At 34.8% G+C, this 19,497-nt stretch overlaps 1 protein-coding gene across 1 annotated transcript in view; it reads left to right on the forward strand.

Moving 5' to 3' along the window:
* Positions 1 to 19,497, forward strand: part of BLTP1 (bridge-like lipid transfer protein family member 1) — a 205,727-nt gene that overhangs the window by 123,241 nt on the left and 62,989 nt on the right. The window contains exons 42-50 of the mRNA XM_077770881.1: positions 305 to 447; positions 2,664 to 2,883; positions 3,340 to 3,498; positions 6,488 to 6,663; positions 8,340 to 8,515; positions 12,456 to 13,162; positions 13,585 to 13,830; positions 14,753 to 14,846; positions 16,731 to 16,781. Of these exons, the coding sequence (XP_077627007.1) occupies positions 305 to 447; positions 2,664 to 2,883; positions 3,340 to 3,498; positions 6,488 to 6,663; positions 8,340 to 8,515; positions 12,456 to 13,162; positions 13,585 to 13,830; positions 14,753 to 14,846; positions 16,731 to 16,781 (1,972 nt within the window). The remainder of the gene's footprint in view (positions 1 to 304; positions 448 to 2,663; positions 2,884 to 3,339; positions 3,499 to 6,487; positions 6,664 to 8,339; positions 8,516 to 12,455; positions 13,163 to 13,584; positions 13,831 to 14,752; positions 14,847 to 16,730; positions 16,782 to 19,497) is intronic.

A 19,497-nucleotide genomic window follows, 5' to 3' on the forward strand; every position in this document is an offset into this window, starting at 1 on the left:
TTGCACCTTAGTTGGAATTGGTTTTTTATCTATCGCATTTAGGTGGCATGTGGAAGAACTGAGTAGAAGCCATTTGTTCCTTTCTTTAAGATGAGTGAGAAGATTGGCGTTGGGAGAGTAAAAGAAAGATGTGAATTAATTAATATTATGGTTTATTCCACAGTTAATTTTAAGGAGATTTAATTAATTTAATTTATCCAAGGCATATGTAAAGTTGAGTGTAGTTACACCACCAGGAACACTGGTGTTGATATTTCAAGAAAACGCCTTCTATAGCCTACATACTCTTTTTGAACTGTTTCAGCCACAGTCAGTGAACACACAATGCTGCTGGAAGGAACAGCCAACCGGCCTCCACCTGGTAGTTCTGGACCTGTAACTGGAGCTGAGATAATGAGGAAACTTTCCAAGACTCATACCCATAGTGACTCTGCATTAAAAATAAAGGTACATTATTATTATTACTATTTTTGGTTAGTCTTCCAGAGAAGATCTAAAGTTTTGATATCTCAAATTCAAATTGTATTCAGTAATTAATAATTCAATAATAATAAATATCCTCATGATGAAATTAACAGGATTAGTAATTTAATATACAGTGTGAGTTAGGCTGTTTTATGAATTTATTTACACCGTTTTAAGAAACTTGGTAAGACACGTACAAGCAGGGTGGTTGAGCACCACCTTAGGAGCCAGACAGCCTTGGTTTCAATCCTGCCTCTGCCACTCAGTTGCTTTGTGACTGAACAAGTTAACTGCACCTTGTGTTTGTTCATTTCCTTATCTGTAAAATGGAGATTACAGTTGTAACTTTTTCCAAAAAGTCAATGTAAGAAATAGCTGTAATATATGAAAAATGCTTAGAGTAATACCTGGCACACAGTAAGAATGTAAGTTATTTGTTGTTGTCATAGGTTACTTATTTTTTGTTTCCTTTTCTGAACAATGAAAATGACAGTTAATGTATTAACTTTCTTTCAAAATCTGGGTATAGGCTTAAATTAATACCCAGAATCCATAAAGTAAATGACCTTTGCTTGTATTAAATTATAAAATTTCTACACAGAAAAAAATAATGTGTCACAAACAAAATAGACTTTTGACAAAGGACCAATTTCCTCATATATATAAAGATCTTTTTCTAATCATTAAGAAAAAAAGAGCAAAACCAAATAGAAAATGGTTAATGGGCAGTTTACATAGACATACATATACATATATGAACATGTATCCTCTTACAATGAAAGAAATGTGAATTAAAATGAGATTTCCATTTCAGCCTGTCAAATTGAAAACACTTAAGACATTTGAATAGTGTACTTTGTTGGTGAACATGAGAAAACAGATACTCTCCTACAGTACTAGTGGGAGTTTAAATTGGCACGACCTCTTTGAAGAATAAGTTGGCAATTTGTATCAAAATATAAGATGTGATCTTCCCTCATGCAGTATGTTCATGTCCGGGAATTCCTTCTAAAGAAATGAATGTTCCAATTATTCAGAGACACATGTCCAATAATGTTCTTCACAACACTGCGTATAATAGAAAAATAATAGAAGAAACATAAATGACAAATCATTAGAGGACTAATAAACTAGTGTACCCTGATAACAGATGTATACCATGAAGACTTAAAAAAAATTTTTTTAAAACATAGAGGAGATCTCTAGGTGGATGTGGAATGGTCACCAGAGTGCCTGGATTAAAATAAACACAAAATACAGGATAATATATATGTGTTTAAAAAAGGATACATATGTGTATGTGCTTACATACTCATAAATTATATAAAAAGGATAAGAAACAGTTAACATTGCCTCTTGGGGAAGGGATATAGTAGACTGTAGTGAGGGGATACTTTTTATAGAATAATCTTTTGTGCTTTTAAAGTCTTCATTCTGTGTAAATATCGCTCTTTTAATTAAACAATTCAATGATTGTTTGATATACACTTTTAAAGTTTGGACTAATAGGCGTATTCTATTTCTACAGCATAGTTGGAAGCAGGATACTTTTAAATTCTCAAATCCTTAGCCTCAGATTTTTTTTTCTGGTCGATGATTTTTCCTTACCTCACAAACATTCCTTTGTTTATGGATCATAAAAATCCTCCAAAGAAATAAATTGGCAATGTTTTGTTTCAGATCTCTTCTTTTTAGGATCTGTCTATATAGTCTTTTCCCGTGCTATTTTATATGACCTGAAATTCTATTCTTAGATGTGACAGAGCAGGTAGAGATAGGCAATTCTGTAATTTTTTATTTTCCTCAAAAGATTTCTGGAAATTGTTTTTGACCTATTAGAACTCTATAGAGAGTCTTTCACAGATTTTCATTATCAGGGTACCAAGGAAAGTACTGTACTATTAAGAATTTCGGGATAGAAATCTTGCCACCAGACACACTCTTCAGATTTCAAAGGGAGTTAATCATAATTCATTATTATAAGTGAATGATAATAAAAGCTGTTCTTTGTATTGTACTATAATGTCTTAAAACATTTTTACATACACTTGAGATTCACCGTAGTCCTAGTAGGCACAGTCTGTTTTGGCATTAATGTGAATAGTAATTAGCAGTAATAGCAACAGTAAAAGTAGTTATACTTATTAGCAGTCATTGTTATATACATAAGAAAGTGCCCTGCGTTGTTCCTTTTGTAGGGCATTCACCCGTATCATTCCTTGAGCTATACCAGTGGAGACACTGCCACAGATTCTCCAGTGCATGTTGGACGTGCTGGGATGCCAGTTAAGGAGAGTCCAAGGAAGGAGAGCCTACTCAGCTACCTGACTGGAAGCTTTCCAAGCCTGCACAACCTCCTGGAAGGAACCCCTCAAAGAAGTAGCGCAGCTGTAAAAAGCAGCTCCCTGACGAGAACAGGTACATCCTGAGTTTTGACAATTATAAGTTAATTTGTATGTAAGAATTAAAACAAAACAGGACTTAAGGTTTTTTTTATTTATACTTTGGTTGCATAACTAATCTATGTATTACACCTTATCTTTGAAAACGTATTTTGGGAAACTCTTCTGTTTGTAACTTTTTGGTATCTTCATGCCTTTCTTTTGTATTTCTAAATGGCAGCATTTGACATTACTGTCAACCTAGTCATAGTATGGGATGATGTCTGAACCAGAGAGCAGTGAATTTCTTCTTGTTATATTAAAAATAAGTTATTTATTAATGCCTTAATAGCTAAATAGCAACATCATGTAGTGAGCTTTAAAACATCTATAAAAGATAATTTAACCTAATTTTTAAAAAATAATTACAGGTCACATTTTCTGCTTCCTTAGTATGTAAATAATACTATATTCAATAAAACTTTATTTTCAGGAAATACAATGGCCACTGATATGTTATCTGAACATCCCTTGCTCTCTGAGCCGTCCTCTGTGAGTTTCTATAATTGGATGTCAAATGCTGTGGGTAATCGTGGAAGTGTGGTACAGGAATCTCCTGTTACAAAGTCTGCACATAATAGCCTTCCAACAGGTATTAAACTATCATGTTATTTTGCTTAAGTGTCTAAGGTGCATATATAAATTTTAACAAAATCCTGTTTTTAAGGGAATGGTTAAAAAAAAAAACCCTCAAATGTTGAATACTGTTTAGTTCAAATTTTCCCACTTATGAAATGTCTTTGTTAGTATTGAGTCGAGAGAATCGTAAGCAGTCACTTGGTGTTCTTGTGGAAAGACAAAGATGTCAAATGTGAGACTGTATATAATTTAAAGAGTTTATTATGTCCAGTTAATGTGGCTGGTTTAATTTCCTAAATACCAAAGGGAGGTAAATGAAAACATGCAAAGTAAATGGCAAAGTATATGGCATAATGTACCTCATTTCATAAAATATTTTTACTTTATCCAGATTCCTCATAATAGCTAACATTCTTTTACTCTTTTTAGTAATTAAATATTTAATTAAAATATTTAATTAAAATCTAAAGGAATACTAAGAGAAATTAAAATAAGATTCTTGCCATTAAGGAAATGAGGGCAATAATTTATTAAATTATTATTTTAATTTATTCTGAGAGAGAGAGCGTGCACATCTGTGTGCATGAGTGGGAGAGGGGGCAGGAAGAGAGGCAGAGAGAGTCCTAAACAGGCTCCATGCTCTCAGTACAGAGACTGATGAAGGGCTTGAACTCATGAACTGTGAGATCATGACCTGAGCGAAGATCAGAAATCATATCAAAAGTCAAAAGCCTGAGTGGCTCAGTCACTGAAGCATCCTACTTCTTTCAGTTCAGGTCAAGATCTCATGGGTTTGAGTCCTGTGTCCGGCTCAGTGTTGACAGCTCAGAGCCTAGAGCCTGCTTCAGATTCTGTGTCTCCTTCTCTCTCTCTGCTCCTCCGCCACTCATGCTCTGTCTCTCTCTGTCACTCAAAAATAAATAAATAAATAAAAGTCAGATGCTTAAGTGAGCCACCCAGACACTCTGGCAGTGTGCTAATTTTAAAAGAGTGTGTGTAATGGCAAAGGAAACAATACATAAAACTAATAGGCAACCGATGGAATGGGAAAAGATGGTTGCTAATGACATATCAGATAAAGGGCTAGTGTCCAGAATCTATAAGGAACTCAGCAAACTCCACACCCAAAAGACAAACAATCCAGTGAAGAAATGGGCAGAAGACATGAACAGACACTTCTCCAAAGAGGACATCCAGATGGCCACAGACACACGAAACGATGCTCAGCATCCCTCCTCATCAGGGAAATACAAATCAAAACCCCACTGAGATACCACCTCACGCCGGTCAGAGTGGCTAAAATGAGTAAATCAGAGGACTCCAGATGCTGGCGAGGATGTGGAGAAACAGGCACCCTCCTACACTATTGGTGGGAATGTAAACTAGTGCAGCCCCTCTGGAAAACAGTGTGGAGATTCCTCAAAAAATTAACAGTAGAACTCCCCAATGACCCAGCAATAACACGGCTAGAAATTTACCCAAGGGATACAGGAGTGCTGATGCATAGGGGCACATGTACCCCAATGTTCATAGCAGCACACCCCACAGTAGCCAAAACATGGAAAGAGTCTAAGTGTCCATCAACGGACGAATGGATCAAGAAGATGTGGTTTATCTGTACCATGGAATACTACATGGCAATGAGAAAGAATGAAATCTGGCCATGTGTAGCAACATGGATGGACCTTGAGAGTGTTATGCTGAGTAAAATAAGTCAGGCAGAGAAGGACAGATACCATATGTTTGCATGTATAGGAGGATTAGGAGGAACTTAATGGAGGGTCATAGGGGAGAAGAAGGGGGAAAATAGTGGGGGAGAAGGAGAGAAGCAAACCATGAGAGACTCTTGAATGTTGAGAACAAACTGAGGACTGATGGGTGTGGAGGGGGGTGAGGGGGGAGATGGGCATGGAGGAGGGCACTTGTGGGGATGAACACTGGGTGTTATATGGAAACCAACTTGACAATAAACTATTTTTAAAAAAAAAGTATGTAAATAGCAAGAAGACAGGCAGGGAATTCACAAAGAAATATTGGTGGCTATCTCCAGAAACAGAAGTGGTGCCACCCTTCGTTTTCTACTTTTTTCCTTTTTTGAGGTGTTATCCCAAACTTCTTAGATGCATATATTATTTTCTTGTAGAAAAGTTTTTTTTAAAGACTATGTAAAGTAGCCTTTGATCCTAGTTACTGAAGATGGCTGAAATTAATCCATGCAATAGCAGCTTGCATTGCTAACAAATTCTGTTCAGATAGAAAATGGGAAATTATGAAATGTGGTTGATACATGACTACTTAGTCTTTTTTTTCTTTTTCTTTTTTGTTGGTGTGTGGAGCACTTTTGAATCTGGAACTGATTCTAATTATGATTGTACTCTAGTTAGCATTGGCTCTTGGTTAAAGAGGATAGAAGGATGGGGCTTCCACCAGCTCTTAGCACTTTTGTAATACTAGTCTCACTACTGTACCATTTAAATTTTAAGAAAATCGGAGGAGAACATTTTCTGTCTATCATGCATGGGTCCTTTGCATGGGGAGTTAAAGGATAAAGGGAATATAGTGGAAAACAAATAATGCCATTATTTTTGTTCTGCCTTGGGAAAGCATAGTTGGGAAGAAATTTATATGTGGGACTCTGTGATATCAGTTGCTTTTGCCCTGCTGCTCTCTGTAACTCTGCTCCTCAGTGCAAAGCTGAGGGCATATCAAATGCTTTTCAGAAATCTTCCAGTCGTAAAATTCTATATTTTGGACTGACTGGTTCTAATACAGACTTCATGTCTGAGGAAGACTGATATTTTCTGAAATTTTAGTTTAATTTCATTTTCATTAATAAATCATGCCTCTAAAATAACCTAAAAGTGCTGTTTCCTTTTTTTCTTCATTAAAATGGTCTGGTAATACTACTATAATACAGGCTTCATAAGTTTACGTTGCTGTTCCCTTTAAGTTGTTTTTGTTGCCTCATAATTTGTTTTATTTTTGAACATTTACTCTGTTAGGTGTTGCACCCAATCTTCCTACAATACCCTCAGCCTCAGATTTCAACACTGTCTTATCCAGTGACCAGAATACTTTGGACGGAACACATTCTCAGCATAGCACTAGTCAGGATGATGTGGCTGGTGTAGAAGAAGCCAACCAAGGGTTTCCTGCTGTGCAACTTGCTGATGCACAGGTGAGCCAGTCTGTTTTTCCATAATTATAGTAATCCCTCATTAGGTGGTATTTAGCAGCTGGAACCCTCAAGTCATGTGCACCTTGAAGATTCTAGGGAAAATCTTTTTTCTGGGCTTGTCTGCTTAAAGCCTTCATGCAAAAAAAGGAGGAACCTTTTAAAAGTATGTGGGTTGATTACAAATGCAAATTTAGCATCTCTAGATATTCCTTAAGCAGAAGAGTGGTATGTAGTTATTTGTCTCATATAGTGACATTTTTGTTATTTGGAGATACAGATTGGCTAAAAAACATGACTAGAAAGCTAAATTTAACCATGTCATATAGAAGGCTGTGTTAAGTGCTCTGTTAAGACTTTATTGAGGGAGCAGTTGGGAGGCACTGAAGACTTTTATTTTGTTTTATTAAATTTTTAATGTTAACTTTTGAGAGAGAGAGAGAGAGAAGGGGAAGAAAAAGTGGGGGAGAGGCAGAGAGGGGGGGAGTCACAGAATCTGAAGCTGGCTCCAGCCTCTGAGCTGTCAGCACAGAGCCCATTGTGGGGCTTGAACTCAAGAACTGTGGGATCACGACCTGAGCCAAAGTCGGACACTTAACTGACTGAGCCACCCAGGCGCCCCATGGATAACACCTATGTTTTAGGTGTGGGAGGAAAAGGAACCATGCAACAGAGAATAAATAGAGTGATTATAGTGATCAGCTACTAAACACATTAGTTGCTTCTGTTTGGGTTAGCTCTTCATGACTACAACATCAGTTAACAAGTAATTTAACCAGAGTGATGTATTTCCATAAGCACGTGTAGTACTTAAAAGATAAAGGTAGTTTTTTGTTGGGAAATAAATGTTAAATGACTGTTAAAACCAAGTGAAGTGATACCATTTAAAAATAGGTCAGATGTTCATAATATAACATATGAAACATTTTTATTATTAACATAGGCTGTTGATATATAACACATTTTTATGGAAACATCGTATACATGCCTTTTTTAAAAATACTACTACATGGCAATGAGAAAGAATGAAATCTGGCCATTTGTAGCAATATGGATGGAACTTGAGGGTGTTATGCTGAGCAAAATAAGTCAGGCAGAGAAAGACAGATACTATATGTTTGCACATATAGGAGGATTAACTTAACAGAGGACCATGGGGGAGAAGAAGGGGAAAAATAGTTGAAGGGAGGGAGGCAAACCATGAGAGACTCTTGAATGTTGAGAACAATGTTGAGTGCTGATGGGGGTAGGAGGGAGGGGAAGGGGGGTGATGGGCATGGGGGAGGACACTTGTGGGGATGCACACTGGGTGTTATATGGAAACCAACTTGACAATAAACTATGAAAGAAAAATAAAATAAAAACAAAAAAAATAGGAAGTGGAATGATTTAAATTAGTTCACAATTTTATTTTCCTTGTACTTTCAGACACTCAGGCAGGATGGAGGAATCTTCTTCCTTGTGATTAACTTGAAGATGAGTGGCATATAATAGGTGCTCAAAAATAGTGTTAAGTTTTAAGTAAAATTAGAGCTTAATATTTATTATACAAGCCCTCACCCCCTTTTTTTGCTTCATACTGCAGTAATAATATATGGATTCAGACAGGATAAGAAAAAAGCCACCGTAAATGATGAATTATAAGTTAAGCTAATTAATGAATGTGTTATCTCTTCTAGGTTGTTTTTAAACCTCTTCTGAGTCATACAGGGATTCAGTCACAGGATGCAATGCCACTCTGCTACCGAATGTACTTTGGAGAACACCTTTCATTTTCAGGGACTTTGGACTGCCTTAGAGCAGATATTGTGGATTCAGACACAGCCAAAGAGAGAAAAGGCAAAAGAGCAAGAAGGTGTCTTGTGTTATTGTTCTTTTTGTGTAAAATGTTGTATGCAGGTTATAATAATTGTTTTTTAACGTTGTTTTCCTCTATGCTAATGAGAAAGTACTTTTAATATCTTAATCAGAGGTAATTTCTCTTTATCAAAAGCAGCTTCATTTTAATAACCTGTTGATTTTATAGGTGATGAGACCTATTTTTAGACATAGTTTTGTACCGTGTTAGCAGATGTATGTGGGTTAGGCAAAGCATATTTGTTGTGTATATAGTCAGAATGTGTTTACACAGTAGTTGATTTTTATGATCTTATACATTTTCATTTTATATATTTTACTTAGAATTATTTTTAACTTCCTTTGCGTAGACTTGTAGTATTTTCTATTAGAAACAGAGTAGAAGTTATATTTAGAGTGTAACCATCAGAAACAAATACATAGGAATGCTGAATATAGCATGGTGAAAGTTAAGAACCATTTTTACTGCCATTCTTTATTATCAGAGATAGTTCTTGAATTTCTTTACTGCTTGAATAGGAAATATTATGCCCACTAGTAAGATTTGACTAATCTTTTGTGAATGTGGAATTTTACTTTGAATGAGTCTCACTAATGGATATAGGAATCGTAGAATATGGACATAGGTGGTGGCATTTATGACAAGAAGTCTTGCAACATTCTTGGTTTGGTCCAATTTCTGTGCAGTTTTTCAGGGTGGTAAATTACAAGTAAAATGCACTCAGAAAAAAAGTAAAATGCACATATGTCCAACATATAACTAAATGAAATATGTTTTCCATATGAATTATTCTATTAAAATTTTAAATAATTTAACAAAATTAGTTTAAACATTTTTATGGAAATTATTTATAGAAAAATACAGCTTTCTTAAATTCTGCTTCAGATCTAGATATTTAAAGATTTTCTAATGATGTAGGAACGTGGAAATTGCATTTTCTTTGTTCTGTAGACAGTCCTTGCTTTTCATAGTAGAGTGGTATCATAACAATGACTGTGCAAACTGAAGCACCACAAAGTGACCTTAGTGATTATTAAGACTAGTGGGGAAAATTACCTTTGTTTTGTGACCTGGGAAAGTGTTTGTTAAAACATTAAAAATTCTCTTACTGCTGATTATAAATGTATAGGAAATGAAAAATACAGTAATAGTATTTAGTACATTATAATTTAAGACATTAGAAATGTTGAGAATTAAAATGTTTTACTTTTTTAAAAAAATCTCATCAAAGGGTAGTTTGAATACCCCTTGCCATCTTGTTATGTAACTTGCAGTACAGAAAGAGCATCTTTTCTGTATCTTGGCAAAATGCCATACTCCATTTGATGAGTATTGATGAGTTCCCAACATCTTTTCCTTTGCACTTTTAATGTCATGAAATACTGTCACGAGTTCCTTTTACTGTGAGGTTATTTGCCCAGCATCACTTCCTCTGAGATATCATCATCCTTTTTGTTACAGTTGCTTTCTTTCTTATGCCAGTAAGTTTGCCTGAGTTCTTCTGTTTTCATATCTATAGTTTCTAGAGCAGTAGAAGTGTCAACATTTGCAGTTAGCGGTTTCTTCTGTAATCCTTTTACTTTTAAATGAATTTCACTACCAGCATTATCTTTTTTTTGTTCTGTTTTTGCATTTTTATCTTTGCTGTCCAATTCCCTTTTTTAATATCCATTTTTGTAAAATGTCATGTGGGTTTATCATGAGGAGGCAACATAACGACATGCTTTACTGTCTTTGCATGAAGTGAATAACGAATGTGCATTGACCAGGCATTGACATACATACTGTGGTTGGTTAATGAGCATGATATACATCTGTTACTTATGTAGTGATTTGTGGACTGAAGAGCTAGCAGCAAGTTTGTACTTTGTCATTAAAAAACAATTTGTACTTTCACAGTAAATTTTAGAGATTTAAGCCATGTTAGGGGACTGGTGTTATGTAACTAAACCATGGTAACTGAAATTCATTCACATTAGAATCATCACATCCAGACACCAAAGCATTGATACCAACTTACACTCTCTTATTACAGTTAAAAGCTCTGTATTAAACTTGTATTTCTGTTTGCCATTGCTGACTTGCGCACACACACACAGTGTATGTATCATCATAAATATAATTAGGTTATACATAATATTTAGATTATATGTTTATGAATAATTCTAGTTACAGCCTACTTATTGGCCTACTAAATGCCATATAATACTGCCACAGACTAGATCTTCATATGTTCATCCTTTTTCTTATGTTCACAGAGAGGTTCTTTGAGTGACTTTGAACTTAAATGTGTTTGGTCTAGCTGAACTTAATAATTCTTTTCATTTTTCTACTATCACATAGCTCTGAATACTCTAAATTCTTATTACTGACCCATTGTTAGCTATATTTCTCAGATCTCCTATAATTCTACCTTAAATACTATTTATTTGGAGAACTTTGTCACTGTACACTTTTTTTGACTATTAATTTTTAGTTTGGGGTTTTGTTAATAGGCACATTGTTTCATCTGCTAGTTATTGTACATTATTGAATTACAGTTTCTTGTATAAACATATATATCCTATCTTGTAAAGCCAGGGCAGTTATTAATCATTTGGCATAGGCTCTGGCATGTAAAAGTTCTCATAAATATTAGTTTCCTTATATCTTTGCTGTCTTCAGACAAGATAGTCAAACATATTAGGGACTTAATAAATATTTTTAAGATTTAATTTTAACTTTGGCTTTACAGTGCCCATACCAGCTCTTCACCTCTCTGGCTACTTTTATCTTAAGTGATTGCTTCATTATATACTAATATTTTTCCTCCCCTTTACTTGACTTACTAAGACTTTTCTTAGCTCCCCTCTATGTTTTCAATTCTTCTTTTTGTGTTATAGGTTATTTTAATGTCTTTTGAGTCTTCTGTCCATTCTAATTCTCAAAATCCAGTCTTTCTCTGACTGCATGCTTAGCATTGTTGTAGGCTTGCTATGAGCTTTTGCATTTTCATGGACTGTATCCCCCCAAGTGGGGTTTTTCTTACAATATTTATTAAGGAATTATTCTCTAAAAATTCTTTAAGTAAAATTGAGAACATCAAAGCAACTTTAGTTTCTTTTTTCTGTTAGAAACATTTGACCTATATGGCCATACATTCATAATGTACGTGGAAGAAGAGGGGAAAAAATACTTTTTTTCACAGTTTTGGTGACTGAGGCTTATTGTCATTGGTAGCTGGCTTACAGACATTTGAAATATTTTTGGCTTTTAAATATTAAAATTGACTATAACATTCTTACATGAAAATTTTTAGATAAGCAAGAGAATTTGCCAAAATAATTTTCATACAAGTTTTTGTATGCATTTTTCATTTTTTTGTTTTCAAAGTTGCCTTCTTTCAACGTGGCAAAGTAAGCCATCAAGATTTCATTTCAAATAACAGGGGCGCCTGGGTGGCTCAGTCGGTTAAGTGTCTGGCTTCAGCTCAGGTCATGACCTCACGGTTCATGNTTTCAAATAAGAAATCAGTTTATATAAATGAGATGAGATTAAATATGTAAACAATATATTTAACCGAGATGGGGAGAATAAGGCTAAAGGAGGTACCCTATTTGACCTGTAATTGACTTTAAATTCCAATACCATTGGGGTGTACCATCACACTGGCAAGAAAAAATGTTTTATTACTTCACTGAAATAATTAACATAAATTTGATTTTAACTATAGTCATCTGTGGAATAAGGTCAAGAGAGAAGACTCAAGACCCATTTTCCAACTTAAAAACTTGGCCTAGTGAAAAATAACTTGAGCTCTTGCTTAAAATTATCTAAATGGCTTATAACATGTTTTACCGTAGAGATTTTTTGCTAGTAAACTAATAAAGTTTGTGCAGCTCTGGAAAAAAGGAAATAAAACCTTGTCATTTTTTTCTTTTTTTTTCTCCATTTTTAGGCAAGGTCATGTGAATCTTCCTCCACTTGAGTTCAAACCGGCATTAATGTTGGAAACTTTTAGCATCAGTGCTGTTGTAATGGAAAAGTCGGTGTGCACCCCTCAGAACTCAACCAGTGCTCTCTCTTTTCATGATCTCAACAAGCGTTATTATAATACCTTTCACTGCAACTTTACTATTTCTTGCCAGTCAATAAGCCAGCACGTAGATATGGCTTTGGTTCGTCTTATTCATCAATTTAGTACCATGATAGATGATATCAAAGCGACTCAGACTGATATTAAACTTAGCAGATATACAGCTGGATCCGCTTCCCCAACACCCACCTTCAAAACGAGAAAACATAGGGATTTTCGCTCATCTGACTTCAGCCGCAGTTCTAGAGGAAGTCTGAATGGTGGCAATAGAGTAAACAATGCAAAGAACAAACGGACCAACAATGAAAATAACAAAAAGGAATCTCGAAACAAAAATTCATTAGGAAGATCTGAAAGAAGAACTTCAAAAGTGTCTAGGAAAGGTTCAAAAGATGTGGTGGATCATATGACTATTCATATGGATGACTCCGATTCAATCACAGTATCAGAACAAAGTGAACCTTCGGCTGAGTGCTGGCAGAATATGTACAAATTACTTAACTTCTATTCACTTATCTCTGATCCAACAGGAATATTGGAAAAATCTTCAGAAACATTTGGACCAGCAGGTAATGAATATTTTAATATTAAAAACATTTCTTTTTAGAATAGCAATAATACTAAAACAGATAAGTGTTTATCATGCTTTCTTAATGTTATAAGTAGATCACTGAAATGCCAAAAAAACTGGCAATCACCCATGGAGAGAAAATAGTAATGGCAGTCAGATAATTTGCTTTCCCATTTCCTGTCCTTTCTACCCTGACACAATATTAAGGTCTTAAAGGTTCAGTTATACCTACTTTCGAATATCTGACTCTATTATTTACTTTCAATATGATGATCGAAAATGTTGAAAACTTTAAAAAATCAGTTTGGTGAGGAAGAGGGCTGGTTTGGCATGTGAAGAAAGGTAAGGCGATGTTTGGAGTATTCTTCTATGTCACAGTTTTCATAGCTAAATCCTTATGTGTTTTGTTTACTTCCAAAGGGGTTCGGAGCCCTACAGAGCCAGCATGTAAAGTTGTGTTTGAGAATGAACAAGACAATAACAGTTTGACTAAGACACAGAGGAAACGTAGCTTGGTAACTTCTGAACCTCAGCATGTTACTCTAATCGTGTTTGGGATTGGCATGGTGAACCGCACACACCTGGAGGCAGACATTGGTGGGCTAACAATGGAGTCAGAACTGAAGAGGATTCATGGAAGCTTTACACTTAAGGAAAAAATGAAAGGTATGGCGACGTTCTAACACTGTAGTGCTTCTGTTCTGAAAATAGCCGATGCCATATCTCCAAAATTTCTACTTGGCAGTTGTTGTTTTTTTTTTTTTTTCCCCAGAAAATGAACTTTCCCATTTATATGGATGAAGAGTGCCAGTTTATATAGTTTCTGTTAATATTCTTTTTTAATTTTCCAAGTTTTCTGCACTAAGTATTACTTTTGAGATTTAAAATGCTTTAGGCTAGGGGTCCCTGCCTGGCTCAGTCCATAGAACATCCAGGTCTTAATTCCAAGGTTCTCAGTTCAAGCCCCACATTGGGCTTGCAGCCTGCTTAAAAAATAAATCTATAAATAAATAAGTAAATAAATAAAATGTCATTAGGCTCTTTAATACATGAACGGCGTATTAAACTGTGTATTTGCCATTTCCAATTTTGACATATGATATTTTGTATATATGTGCATATATATATATATACACACATGTCTATATGTATGTGTGTGTGTGTGTACACATATATATATATGAATGAATGATATATATGAATACCTAGATATAAGAAACTTTGAGGTACCTGAGTGGCTCAATCAGTTAAGCTTTGGACTCTTGAATTTGGCTCAGGTCATTATCTCACAGTCATGAGATTGAGCCCTGTGTCATGCTCCACACTTGGGGGGGTGGAAGCTGCTTAAGATCCTCTCTCTCCCTCTGCCCCTCCCCTGCTCACGCTCTCTTGCTCTCAAAGAAAAAAAATAAAAACCTTCTCTAAAATGTTTTTAAAAGTAGTTCTGAAGTAATTTAAATTTTATTATAAATAAAACTTTTAAACTATCTTTTGTCATTGAGCATATTATGAATAAAATATAATTTTAATACAAAGTATAATTATTTTATTTCCATAATTTATACAATTCTTTTTTCTTACATTTAAGATGTTTTACATCAAAAGATGACAGAGACATGTGCCACTGCTCATATTGGTGGGGTTAATATTGTGCTGCTTGAAGGGATTACACCAAATATACAGTAAGTGTGTCAATTTTTTACTATTTTCTTATATTTGTTTATTTAGTTTTATAGGAAGCTTAAAATTCATTGGATGAATCCCATACCTGCCGAGTTTTGAGATTTATATATATTATGTTCCCAGATACTATAATTTTGTCATTAAGGATATCACCACATGAAATATTTTCAAAAAATTACTTGTTTCCCACTTTACAATTGGTTTTCTACCCCCCACCCCCACCCCTCCCAAAAAACTGACTCCTGGTACATTGTAAGAATGTATTACAAGAAGAAATGATTACAATGCAAATTTCAGTTAGACATACAAAATGCAAAAACTCACATAATTCAAATAGTTAAAATTTTAGTCAAAGATTATAAACTGTCTCTTGATTTTATGTTACTTATCACTCAAATTCTTGCTGGGTTTCAAAACTGTGTCTTGCCATTTTTTCACTTAAAGAATTTAATACTAGAAAGCCTATGAGACTCTTCTAATAATATAGGTAAACTTTTTATAGTGAGTGTACATACCATATCACTTTTCTATTGATTCCTTGTTCTTAACCTTTTCTTTGTAAGTCTTACTTTTGGATCTGTTCTGAATTGTTCTGATAATGATTACCTTTATATACAATATATTCAGATCATTAACCTATTATCGATATATTTAACTGTTGACTTAGTTCATACACTTGGGAGTATATACCTTAATTCTTAACTTCCTCTCAGTGGAGCAGCTTTATGTTGTAACTACAAAATATGCTTTGATGATTTAGGTCAGATTTTGAGAATTTGTCCTTTCTAAATATTATAACTACTTAATGTTTTACTATCTTATAGTCAATCTGCCATTTGAAATACTGACTAGAGGGTTTTGTTCAGCTTTATAAAAATTAAATATTAATCATATATTGACAAGTTATAGTTCTATTCATATTTTAAACATGGGTAATGTGATAACTGTCTTGGAGAACATTTCCTTGAAATGGATGTACAGGGTTTGCTGGGGGTAGTTTGAGCCTGTAAATCTAGAACCAAAGAGTATATTTCTACATTTTAGCTGCCTAAGTGGTCCACATTGCATTTCCTAAGCAGTCTAGAAAGACCAGGAAATTCCAGTAGTTAACACAGACCAGATCTTTTCTCATCATTCAATGTGGGAGAAGGGGTCTTATGATATAGTAATCGCAATCTTAACAAGTACCTACTGTAAACCAGCAGCCTCACATAGATTATTTAATCCTAGTCACAGTCTTGTGAACAATAAATTGAGATTCAGAAAGATAAAAGCATTTGCTTAAAATGCGTAAAATCCTACAGTAAGAAGAGTTGTCTGAACCTGTGTGCTGAACCTGTACCTTCAGTTCCCAAGATTCCTTTGTTGGCTCTAAATTTAAAGTACTGTGGTTACTTTAACCACTGTAGCAAATAAAACGAATCTCTTTAGTTGTCTCAGGCATTTTATTTACGCTAGCCTCCTGAACTTTTATCTCTATTATGTCTCAAGGGCTTCAGATAACCTCTAGACTTGCAAAACACAGCATTTATCAAACAGATTTTTTAAACAAGTATTATATAGCTATATTTCTTACCTTCAGGGAAAAAAAGACAGACAAACATGCCTCCACTTTTTTTTTTTCTTTGAAAAACAAGTTACTGTTCACTGCCAGACTCTAGTAGTGTTAAGATTTTCTCGATTTATTCTTTGGCTTTTCATTTCTGATTTCAATTAAAGGGAAATGAAACTAAAAATGAGTTGAAAAGTTTCTGTGAGGGAAAATTTTAAAAATGGGAAATAAGAGAAGTCCAGATCATTGGTCATACTGTAACTGATTTCTGTATGAATGTTTATTTGCTTCCTTTTTGTTTTCCTGCTTTCTCTTGAATCTTCATCTGTAGACTGGAGGATTTTCCTACATCTCCTACAAGCACAGCCAAACAAGAGTTTCTGTATGTCATATTATTTTCTCCCCCTCCCCTCCCCCCCGCATGGGCTTTGTGATTAACATAGTATTGAATAGTTTAAAAGAATACTTGGATTATTTGCATGGCTGTGAATGTATGTAGTTAGTTTTTATTTTGTAGCTTTAATGTAGATCCTTTTATAGATTAAAGCTTACTGACATTCAAGGAACAAAAAGAGGTAAGGGCTACCTTTTGGTAATTCACACATTGTTTTGTTGAAAGGTTTTAAAACTTTAGGTATGTGTTGCTTGTGCTTTTTTAAGATGCCTCATTGTTAAAATTTGTATTATCATAAATCCTTAAGGTTTGATGTGATAATAGAAACTAAAAAATTTCACTTGCAAAAGAGTTTTCACTAATTGCAAAAATAATTATTAAAACACTAATATGTGAAAATATCTACACATCTAAACTTTATAATTTTGCTTTTAAGGTGAGAATTTACTACTCTATTGACAGACTTTATGTATGGCTTTCAGTGTATGTACTTTTCTACTTTGAGTGGCCTCATTTGACTGATGTATATCTGATATTTTGTGGTAGGGAGTTACAGTGGGTGCTTTTAAAAAAAATTTTTTTTAATCTTTATTTTTGAGAGAGATAGAGACAGTGCAAGCAGGGGAGGGACAGAGGAAAAGGAGACAGAATCCAAAGCAGGCTTCACGCTCTAAGCTGTCAGTATAGAGCCCAACACTGGGCTCGAACTCAAGAAAGTAAGTTCATGACCTGAGCCGAGGTCAGATACTCAACCAACTGAGCGACCCAGGCACCCTCGGGTGCTTTACTTTAAGTAATCGTTACATGAGTCTTACATAGGGGTGGAGGTAGAGTAGAGATAATGAAGCCCCAAAGTAAATCTTATTCACTCAGCCTGTTGGATAGACAAGGATGGGGCCTGCATTTAAGACCCTATAGCCTGGACTCAGGAAATAATAGAAGATGGGGAAAAAGTCCTTGCTTCTGCCTCATTAGGTATTGTGGTCATTGTAGCTGTCACAGTGGATCTGTCAGAACCTTGTGAAGGTAGACTGCCTTTGTCAGTGAATTTCTTTTTTAATGAATTGTTTAACAAGATTTCTTGGTCACTTGCCATGAATTTTTTTATGTATATGAGGCATGCCTTGCATGCTACAAGTTTTTATAGTCTTCTCTTTAGTGAGATCTTGACCACTTCTTTCTTGTTTACAAGTCTTATGTGTATTATATATTATACGACCTAGATTAAATGACAGCCCTCTTCAGGAATTAAAATAATAGATGGACAGGACATTCCAGCAGCTTGTAAACTATTCTTCATTCTGATCTCCTTATGTCTTTAACGTGCAGTTTGACAGGAGTTAATCAGACATCCTCTACTGTTTCTGGCTCAGTTTGAACATGTTGTCCAGCTTAGAAGAATACCACTAACATTGTTATGGTGGGCATCGTTTACATAGACTACAGTGTGAATGGGCCCCTCTAGAGTTGAACAACACAGAACACCTGAAGTCCTTAACATCAGAATTTTCAGTGGAAATATCCTAGTAGATCTACTCTAGGAGAGCAGTTCCATTAGGTATAAGTGAAATCCCAGTGTTCTAAATGTACTTATAAGCATATATGTGCTTATATAACCAAAAGTAAGATAGGTATAGAATTTTACTATCATGATAACAAGACAGACTTCTTTGAATGTTTGGTTTCATTCAGTAGAGTGTTTACAAGTAGAAAGCCATTTGCATTTTAGTACCATCTGAGTCTTTTGGCTTGTGTTGAATTAAATTTAAAATAAAATCTCACTTTCACTTTAAACAATAGCCAAATCATGGAAAGAGCCTAAATGTCCATCAACTGATGAATGGATCAAGAAGATGTGGTTTATCTATACAATGGAATACTACATGGCAATGAGAAAAATGAAATCTCCCCATTTGTAGCAATGTGGATGGAACTCGAGGGTGTTATGCTGAGCGAAATAAATCAGGCAGAGAAAGAGAGATACCATATGTTTTATAGGTGTATCAGGAGAAACTTAACAGACGACCATTGGGAAGGAGAAGGGGAAAAATAGTGGGGGAGAGGGAGGGAGGCAAACCATGAGAGACTCTTGAATGCTGAGAACAAACTGAGGGCTGATGGGGGTGGGGGAGAGAGGTGAGGGGAGTAATGAGCATGGGGGAGGGCACTTGTGGGGATGAGCACTGGGTGTTATATGGAAACCAACTTGACAATAAACTATGAAAGAAAAATAAATAAAAAATAAAATGAAATCTCATTGATAATGAAAGTAGCTTTATTTATTATAATATTTAAGATACCAAATTCAGTAAGTAGTCAGTATCCCAGAATCTACTTTCATGCTGGATAGACCAATTTATAGATTTTTTTTTTTCTCTAGTCAGTGTGAGTATCTGAGAAATAATTGCCTTTGTGGAAGAAAGTAATATTGTTCTCCAGTAATCATTTTTGAATTTTATATAATACTTGGATTTCATTGTCTATAAATAACACCTCTGATAGAGTCAGTGTTTTTCTTCTCTAGGTTTATTGTAATAGAAGTTAAATGTGATTAACTGATTTTTTAGATCCTTTAGGATTCTCAGTAGATCCTCTACAGCCTAAGTAGAGATAAATGTGTGTGAACCAAACTGTAGTCAATATGAAATTTGTTTTATGTATTGTTTTGCTAAATTAAAAATTATTAAATTATTTAATAATTTCA

Source organism: Crocuta crocuta, unplaced genomic scaffold (assembly GCF_008692635.1).
Source record: "Crocuta crocuta isolate KB4526 unplaced genomic scaffold, BGI_CrCroc_1.0 scaffold331, whole genome shotgun sequence".
Classification (NCBI taxonomy): domain Eukaryota; kingdom Metazoa; phylum Chordata; class Mammalia; order Carnivora; family Hyaenidae; genus Crocuta; species Crocuta crocuta.